This window comes from Sylvia atricapilla, chromosome 3 (genome assembly GCF_009819655.1).
Source record: "Sylvia atricapilla isolate bSylAtr1 chromosome 3, bSylAtr1.pri, whole genome shotgun sequence".
NCBI lineage: Eukaryota > Metazoa > Chordata > Aves > Passeriformes > Sylviidae > Sylvia > Sylvia atricapilla.
The window spans coordinates 112,567,939-112,577,484 of NC_089142.1; the positions used below are offsets into that span (position 1 = coordinate 112,567,939).

A 9,546-nucleotide genomic window follows, 5' to 3' on the forward strand; every position below is an offset into this window, starting at 1 on the left:
CCCCCGAGAGCCGGACAGGCGCTGTCCCTGCGGCCGGGCCCAGTGTGCGCGGGAGCAGGCCCAGGGGCCGCCTCTCGCGAGAGCCGCGCGCGCCTCGGCGTGAGCCCGCCCGGCCCCGCCCCCGCGCGGCGCGCAGGCGCAGCGCCTGTTCCTCTATATAAGGGTCGCGCCCGGCGGGGCTCGCGCTGTCGTCGGAAGGATGTCGCGATACGGGCGATACGGTAGGGCCGGCGGGGAACCTGGGGAGCCTCTGAGCTCCGTGGGGGCTTCTGCTGTGGAAAGGAGGGCTAGGAGAAGGAGGCGGGAGCGGCGGCGTTCGCGCCGCTGTAGCGGTGGGAGAAGGCGATCGTCCCCTCAGGCGGCCGCTGAGAGAGGCGGTGGCGGCGGGGAGGGAGGGAGAGGCCGGGGGCGCCCGGCGGGGCCGCGGGGCCTGTGGCGGGGTCTGTGGCGGGCGGGCGCGGCCCGGCGGGAGCGCTCTAAGATGGACGCGGTGTCAAAGATGGCGGCGGGGAGGGGGCGGGGGAGGGGCGGCCGCGCGCGCGGCACTGACATGGCGGCCGCGTGTCCCCGCAGAGACCAAGGTGTACGTGGGCAACCTGGGCACGGGCGCCGGCAAGGGCGAGCTGGAGAGAGCCTTCAGCTACTACGGCCCGCTGAGAACCGTGTGGATCGCCAGAAACCCGCCGGGGTTCGCCTTCGTGGAGTTCGAAGACCCCCGGGATGCTGAAGATGCTGTGCTTGGCCTCGATGGGAAGTACGTGCGTGCCTGGGTCTTCTTGGAGAGCCGCAGCCCTCGGTCTCCCTACCGCATACCAATCATGGATTTCTCGTGTTCGCTGCATGGGCGCCTCGGAGGAAATAGTCCTTGGGCTAATGACTGCTGTGTGTTACAGGATAATATGCGGCTCCAGGGTCCGAGTGGAAGTATCCACAGGGATGCCGCGCCGCTCCCGCTACGACCGGCCCCCTGCCCGGCGCCCCTTCGACCCCAACGACAGATGTTACGAGTGTGGTGAGAAAGGCCACTATGCCTATGACTGTCACCGCTATAGCCGGCGGAGGAGGAGCAGGTACGTGCGGGGCCGGGGCGGTGCCTTGCTTCGCCAGCTCGCTTTTGTGTAGTTCTTGTTAGCAAAGAACACAATGTTACACCAGTTTTAACTCTAATTGTCGTAAGTCAACAGGTTTATATCACAAAAAATTTTTTTGCTAATACATATAAAATGTTAATATCTTAATAATCAACCTGGTCAAAACCTTTCAGGTTTCTTCGTTTGAGTCAGTCGCCTTGATTCAGAATGTCACGAGCCTTAAGATTTCATGCTGAGGCGCCTTGCAAATCCGACACTTAAGATCCTCCTAGACCTTGAGGTGATCAGCATAAGAGGCCAGATCCCCTCGAGCCATCTACACGTAGCTTCACCTTATTCTTTAAGGGCAGAAAATTTGAGACGGTGACCGCCGTAACAGTAAATTTGGCTTTCAATTGGGGCCCCCCTCCGGTTTAGAAAGAGGAACACCAGATTGACCACATTCCCACCTAGAAAAATCTTCTTGCGTCAATCAAGCCTCACCCTGGCTCATTGGGCTGTCAGTTTGATCGTCGTTAGATTGAAGAGAACTCCTACCTAGATGCAGCGCTCGCCTATAGATACTTCTAGATCGTCTAGATCTGCTAGACCTTGGGCCAAAGAGGGTCGACCTGCAAACTTGCAAGGTTTATTTTAAATACGCATTACAGTGTTTTCTATTCTAATGTAATTCTGCAATGTAATTCAGCTTTAACATTTTTCTAGGTAGTAAAAATGCTCAAGACAAGTAGGCCCAGACATTTTTCCAGCTGACAGATGCTAGTGGTGTCTTTTTGTTGTTTTGTTTGCTTTGGTTTTTTGTGGGTTTTTTGGTTTTTTTGTTTTCTTTGTTTTTAAATTCTCTTTTTTAGTTGTCTGAAAAAAAAAAGTTTTGACTTCAGCAGGGCCTCAGTGATGCTGGTTGCTGCAGCTGTCTGCTGATACCTGTTGTTTCTAACCTCACCCCAGGTCCCGGTCGAGGTCCCGCTCCAGGTCCCGAGGAAGGAGGTACTCGCGGTCACGCAGTCGCAGCCGTGGTAGGAGGTAGGGCTGTCTTCTGTGCTTCCACTCGCTCTCCTCCTCTGGGGGCCCCTCCTTCCTTTTCTGTCCTGAAAAGCTCCTTGCACTGATGGGTTGTTTCTCCCTCTGTTTTGTAGATCCAGGTCAGCCTCATACCGCAGGTCCCGGTCCATCTCTCCTCGTCGATACAGATCCTTCTCACCCCGCAGGTCCCGCTCGGGCTCTATAAGGAGATCAAGGTATGTGGTGGCTGGTAAACCCACAGCATTGTTGAACTTGGACCTGACATATAAAGCATCTATACACATATAATGTAGTCAGTAAGGTTTTTTTGCAGTCCATGTGTTGCTAGGATCCTTTGTGGTGTTACCTGCATAAGAGCTACTCTGCATACTTGGTTAAAAATCTAAGGCTATAGTTTTGGAACTGCTGTTTCTGAGTTTTTAATTTTCTTTCTGTCATTGTACCTCAAAGTTACAGCGTTTCTGTATGGTTAAGGTTTCCAAATTCAGCTTCAAGTGCACGTGGTGTAAATCCTTACTCCAGTGAGACAGTTGGATTCATTTTACATAAATGGCAGTACTGACCAAAGGTGCTACAGCCATCTAATAATAAAAATTACTTCTTCAAAACTGACAGTCCAACAAAGTCCTCAGTCTTCCGGAACATTTGCAATAACTGCTTTCTGTCTCACCTGTATATGAAGCATGTGATCATAGAGCTTTCATTGTTTTTCCCCCAGATCCAGGTCCAGGTCACGCTCCAGGTCCCGGTCTGTTGTATGGCCTCGAAGCAGGTGAGACACTTGTTCACTTGTTTTAATTCAAACCAGTAATGCATTTGGTGTAGTGTTTGATTGTGGTGATGTGTAGGGTTTGTTTGTTTGGTTTTTGTCTTGGGGTGAATTTTTCTGGAAGCACTTAAAAAGGCTGTCCAGCAGATCAGTATTTGCACTTTATAGTTTATGCCTTTTCACAGACAAAAGCAGTGGTGTACAATTCAAGGTCTGTGGAGAGAATATTTTAAAAACCATTCTTAAGTGTGTAGTAAATGGAGAATGGGTTTGTATGCTGTAGTTTCACCTGGCAGTGGAAGAGATGCTCATGCTGCTGAGTACCAGTTTTGGGTGGTTATGAGCAATTCCTATGTTCAGTAACTATGATCCAGTAAAAAGTTATTTGTTATGGGAGGGGAAATGGGACAGACAGTGACCAGGAAGGTTTCAAAGTTAGTGGCACATTTTGTCTAACATGGGCCAGCAGTGTCCTTGTAGAATTTCTGTGAGTTTATAGGCCAGATAAAAGAGAACGTTGATTACCCGTCAAAAAAAGCTGTGGGCAGAAACAGAATGAAAGTACTCTTTTTTTGGTCAAGCTTGTTAATTGGAGCATTCTAATGTGGAATGATAGCCTAAATTCTGACCCTTTAGGAAAACATACTTTTAATGTAACAGCAAATATTTGAGTTGATAAAGTAACATAATAAATGTGGGAAGAAAGTCTCACTGTTGATTCAAGTAGATTTTAACTCCTGAGATAAATTTGGAATAGTATCTTTATTAGTAGCCAGATACTGGTGCAAAGTCTGTATTATGCTTGAATAAAATTGGCCTTGGGAACTTGAGCTGAAGAATGCACCAGCTCTTCATTACTTGTGGCTGATTGCAGCTTTTAATGTGCTGTTAAAATACTAAGATGACACTTGAAACGATACTCTTCCCTTTCTAGAAGGGATACTTGCAGGTAGGAGAGAAGTGTGGGAGTCTGGTGTGGTGTTGTGTGGAAGTGGCAGCTGAAGCTTTGCTGGGACCTTCCTGTGGTCACACTTGTGCCTCCTTGTCAGTGGGCTCTGCAGTGAGAGCTCAGGGCTGGGAAGGGCTGCAGCACCAGAGCCTCCCCTGTGTGTGCTGCTGCTGCCTGGGGGGCTGTGCTGGTGCTGCTGCAGCTAACTCTGTGTGTGCATGCCCACTGGCTGCTTTGCTGAGCTTTATTTTTCTCCTGTTGTAGGTCTGAGTCTCATGGTAGATCTAAATCTGGCTTACCTGCTAAAAGGTGAGCGTTCCATACAAGTACCACTCAGCTGGTTTTTGTTTGCTGGGTGGGGGTTTTGTGGGGTTCTTGGGGTTTTTCCTCATTCAAAATGTCTGGACACGGATTTCACAGGATTTCACTTGCAGGGTTTTTACTTTTCATAGCTGGTTTCAAAACCATTTTTCATATATAATGGTTTTTTTTTTTTTTTCTAACAGCTAATTGATTTTTTTTTTTGTGGGACAACGGACAATTCTTCCAGGATTTGGCATACAGATGTTTTTCACTCATTACCACAAAAAAACCCACCCTTTTGACAGGATTTGAGGCATATTTTCTCCTCCCTCTGTTCTCAAATGTCTGTAGTTCTCCCTCTCCCTACCTGTGCTCCATTCACTGCTCCTGCTTGGCAGGGTTACTGTGATTTCCAGCAGCTTTGACAGCTGTGTGTTGCCCTTCTCCCCAGGGCTTCCAGCATTTTCCCTTCTCACCTGCAGCTTCTTGCTTAAAATAACTGGGAGCACCTGCTGCCAGCAGTGTGGGTGCATTTAATAACAACATCCAAGTGTTGTGGTTTGAAATGGTCAGAGGACTTACTGAGAGCCCCCAGGGCTACCAGCCCCACTGACTGATTTGTCTGTTGTTTGTTTTTAACCAGCCGCTCCAAGTCCAGATCACCATCTCCAAAGAGAAGGTAGGGATGTCTTCGAACTGCTGTCTGTCAGTAGCACTTGAGCTGGAGCAGTGCCCTGAGAAGTTAGCTTGGTCAGAGATAAAAGCTCAGTTTTTTTACTTGCCTAAATCTGTGAATTGTGAGAAGAGGAATTGTTTATGGGTATTTCCTGCTGCTGGTGTCAGAATGTCATGACAAATTCCTGAGGAAACCTGCTTTAGTGAAATGCTGCTGAGGAATGTAGGGAACAAGTGAGTAATGCAGGGTGTGGAGCAAGCCTGTAGGATTAAATTCCTGCTCCTGACTCCTGCAGGCTCAGGAGCTGCACAGCTGTGCTCTGCTCCATGTAGGAAGAAGTTTTCCTGTATTACCAGGGAAGTATGTCCTGGAATTGAGATTTCTGAGCAGGCTTGGTGTCTCAGCTTTCTTAATTAGTCTTCAGCTTTCAAGCTTAAAGCAGTTTTTAAGTTAATTATTTATTATTGAAGTAAAATACAAAACTTCTTTCCTTGAGAACTATAAATGAAAAGGGGGGCAGAACTCCAGAGGAAGTCTGGGATAGCATGCAGAGTTTCTGTTGGTTTTGCCAATAGGAGTTGTTCTTAATGGCTTGTGGTTTGTTTTTTTTTTTCCTTTCAGTCACTCACCATCAGGAAGCCCTTAAAGGAATGGAAGTCCTGAAGGAATGTGTTCAAGACTAAGAAGTTTAGTAAAAAAAGTATTTTGTTTACATTATAAGGGATTTTGTGATGTAAGGGCTTAGTCCTAGAAGGCTGTTTCTATTGACTAGCAATTGGCATGTATCTCTGTCTCCTGAAAGTCTTGTTAGCAGACTAATACAAAACTCTTCTGTTGTGTTTGTGTTCTGTGCTCTGAAAACGTTGGGCTTTTTTTTTTTTTTTTTTTTTTAATTTTATTGGTGCATTGCAATAAACTGCATTTCTATCTAAGGCCCCAGTGGTGATAACGCTGCTGCTGTTGGTGTTTGGGAGGGGGAGCAGGCAGTGTGTCCCCAGGGTGAGGGACAGCAGGCAGGGCTGACACAGGCACAGCTGTGCCTTCTGCAGCCCAGCTGCAGGGAAAAGGGGCCAGGGGCTGCTGTGTACACACCACACGTCTATAAACCTCGAGGATGTTGGAGGGATGTTGAGGAGATGACAGTTCCTAAGCACAGGCTCAAGCAGCAGCAGCATCTGTGGGGAACAGCACAAGTTCCTGCCGGCTGGATCCACCCTGGCACTGCCGTGTCCCCAGGGAAGGGCCTGGCTGCTGTGGGACAGCAGACAATCCCCATCTCACCAGGGACAGGTCACTGAGTAAATAAAACGGTGCAGGGTCTGTCTTGGACAGTGTATCTTTGTGGACACTGGTGGCTGTTAGCAGAACAGCAGGGAATTGGAGTGCCAGGTAATTTCAGGAAGGACAGCATGCTGCTTTCCCAGACTGGCTCAACACCTGCCTGCCCAAGGGAATGGGGGAGTGAATCCCTCACTCTGCTGAGCCCGTGCATAGCTTTTGCTTCTGTTTTATTAAACTGTTTGTATCTCAGTGTGTGAATTCTGTCACATCCCATCCTCCAGGCCCTGGAGGAGGGAGTGGAGCGCAGCTGGGGCTGCTCCATCCCAGCAGAGCTGCAGTGGCCACTCTCCACAGGGATGTCGGTTTGGCACTGCTGTCCCTTTCCTCACAGGAGGCTGTGTTGGTGTGAGACCCCTACTAATTCCTGCGTATTTAAAAAATCCAGCTGTCCTCCAGTGTCCCTCCCTGCACTCATCCTTCCTTGGGCCGAAGGCTGCAGGTCAGACTGGTGCTGGTGTCACTCTGGTCTGGCTGGGAAGGTGACAGCCCAGCTCTGTCCCTCAGGGCACTGGATTTGAGCAGTGTGGCTGCAGCAGCGCTCAGCCCTGCAACGGAGCAGAGGGAGGAGAGGAGAGTTCATTATTGCTGCAGCATTTCAGCACACTGCAGCAGTTGGGCTGAAAGCTTCCAAGCGCGGGGCTTTGCTCCAGCTGTGCAGGGTGGCAGCAGGACTGTCCCCCAGCAGAACACAGCAATCGACAACGGCACCTGCCCAGGAATCCATTGGAATGCTCTCCAGCAGTCCCGTCTTAGCCCGTTCACTACTTCCCACTGCAGCAGGGGCTGGGACACACTGGCCTGCAGTTTTACCCTGTGACAGCCAGAAGTTAGAAAAGAAAATCAGGCCTGCTCTACTAAATGAATAGCTGGCCTGTAATCTCTTCTAAGTATAGTTAAGCAATTTGCAAGATCCCAGGCAAAAGCACTCCTGGTATGAAGGTTCATTAACACAACCACCTATTCCGGGGTTGAAAACCACGTCTCTGTGCGAACGATTGGTTCTGTTCGGTGAGAACCCAGTAAAGCAAAAACATAAAGAACCGGAATCTTTGCACAAACGTTCAAACCACCTTCTGACCAATAAATGAAGTGGAGGAAAACTCCCGACCACTATCACCAACTACCGGCACACGAGGTGTGTGAGAACCGTGTCAGAGAAGTGATGAGGGTAAAGACTCGGCTTTTCCCGCCCGGAGATAACGGAGTCTCGGCGGATCATCCCAGCAACCGCCGACCCAGGGACCGCGGGAGGCGCCGGCCGAGCTGCCCCGGGAAACAGGCGGGACCGAACCGGGACCGGGACCGAGAGAAGAGATTCACACAGTGCCGGGGATAGGAGGCGGCACCGGCCGAACCGGGAACACACAGAGTTCCGGGAAAAGGAGGCGGAGCGGAACCGGGACGGGGAGCACGCACAGCTGGGAACGAGCAGCCCGCAGAGAAAGGAAATAAAAGCAGCGAATGTACGAAGCAGAAAGTCGTGAAAAACACGCAGCGGAAGTGACGCGCCCGCGGAGCATAACACCCGCGTAAATAGGCCGCGGAGTAAAATCACGATTTTTGAGTTCAAAAACTAGGCCGTGGAAAATTCGCTCCGTGGAAAATACGCGCCGCGAAGTTACGCGCCGCGGAAGATACGCAGCGCAGAGCGTAGCACCCGCGTAACTAGGCACATACGCCGCGGAGTAAAGTCCAGACTCAGAATTTTTAAAAAGGAGTAAAATCCATGAAATCTTACATCAGGCAGTTGGGCAGACGAAAAAGCTCTAATTCGTGTTTGAGCACCTAAATTGCACAACAGGGATCAAACAGGATCAAAGGAAATCGCGGAGCTTGTACATCTCCGGTTGTTTACTACACCGTAGAAATAAACAGCCCCTTTTTCTTGAAAGCCGGGACGAGCTGGGGCAGTTGGGCGATTGGAATCAAAATAATTGCAAGCAGCTACGAAGGGACCGCAACTGCAGCGGGCTCCAGAGCCCTCTCGGTCAGTATCTCCCGTGTCAGTGTCCGCTTCTGCTCCCTCTACTCACGAAGGATGGCGACGTTACCTTTTAATTCCGTTTCTCACGTTAAAAAGACCATTTTTAAAAGTTAGATCCGCTTAGAAACTGTTTTCAGCCTAAGTGATGTGCGTGCACCGCGTACGCACCCGCACAAAAAAAACCCGGAAGCGGAACCTGTGCGCATCTGCAAAGTGGTTCCGGTGGAAAACAGTGTCCCCAGGGCGCGGGGTTCCGGCTCCCGCTCTGGGACAAGCCGCGGTGGCCGCGGCAGCTCCGCCCGAGTGAGTTTTATCCTCCAGAAAACCGCGGGGCACCGCTTGGTTCGCAGCCCCACACGGAACGCGGGAGCTCCGCGGACGGCGGGAACCGCGGCACGTTTCGTGCTCATGGACCCTCCCCAGAGCTGAGGGCTTCCCGCAGCCCCGGCCGCTCCTCTCCGCGGGCTCCGGGCGGGAGGTGGGAGCCGTCAGGGCTTGATGTGTGGTTTTGACCTTTTCTGTCTTTGTTTTCGGTGTTTTCTCCCCTTTTATTTAGAGGGGTTTTTAGGTCGCTTTTCCCCGTTCCCCGTTTCCCCCGCGGGTGTTCGGGGCTGCCCGCGCAGTTCAGGATCTCATCCATCCCTGCGGAAATCAGCACGGCACCGCGGGGGTTGGTTTCTCTTTCCCCGCAGCAGCGCCCGGAATTCTCTTTGTCTTTCCCCTCCCTTTCCCTTCTCTCCGCGGGCAGCACAGCGCGGAGTGGGTTCTGACCGCCTCTGTTTAATAACGCGTTATTAAACGTTGTGTTTGAATGCCCTGGAAACGTGTTGAGACAGGATTTTTTTAAGTTAATTTTGTTTTCTGACTGAATTCTAATGTTTTACAATTTCACGGTTGCTGGAGAGATAAAGGCAATAAGTGTGATAAAGTATGTTTGTTCACTAAATCAAGGATGAAAGAAGATAGATAAGTTGTGCAACTTTGCTGACGCTTGCTTGTTGAGAGAAACATTCCCAGGGACAAGCTAATTGCGATAGCTAACAGCATCCGGAGAAGACTAACCCAGACCCTAACACCACGGAGATGGACATGCACAGAGTACACCGAGGACAGTCACGTCAACAGGAAACAGAACTGTATAAAAGGATGGCTCGGGATCCGGATCGGCGCGGCAGCTTTGCGGGACGGAAAGCCCCCCTGTCGCCCAGCGCTGAACTGCCTTTCGTTTTGCTTGCTGTAACTAATAAAATTTCAATTGGAAACCACAATTGGCTTTTGGTCATAAATTAGTAACAATAAATGCACTGTCCAAGATTTCAGCAGTCTGATTTCTCTAACAAGAACGTTAACAAATTTGCCTGATAAAATTACACAATTGTATTCAATTCACAATTACACCGATTGTATTCA

General features: G+C 50.2%; 1 protein-coding gene across 2 annotated transcripts; it reads left to right on the forward strand.

Annotated features, from left to right (window-relative positions):
• Window positions 1-115: 115 nt before the first annotated feature.
• LOC136359759 (serine/arginine-rich splicing factor 7-like) lies at window positions 116-5,672 on the forward strand. Of its 2 annotated transcripts, XM_066316677.1 has the most exons (9): window positions 116-221; window positions 574-754; window positions 894-1,070; window positions 2,040-2,114; window positions 2,228-2,329; window positions 2,833-2,886; window positions 4,097-4,141; window positions 4,779-4,814; window positions 5,433-5,672. In XM_066316677.1, exons 1-9 carry the CDS (start codon window positions 200-202, stop codon window positions 5,455-5,457), a joined length of 717 nt encoding a protein of 238 aa, XP_066172774.1. In that variant the 5' UTR covers window positions 116-199; the 3' UTR covers window positions 5,458-5,672. The 2 variants fall into 2 exon arrangements, with proteins under 2 accessions (XP_066172774.1, XP_066172775.1); XM_066316678.1 differs by lacking the exon at window positions 4,097-4,141.
• The last annotated feature ends 3,874 nt before the right edge of the window (window positions 5,673-9,546 follow it).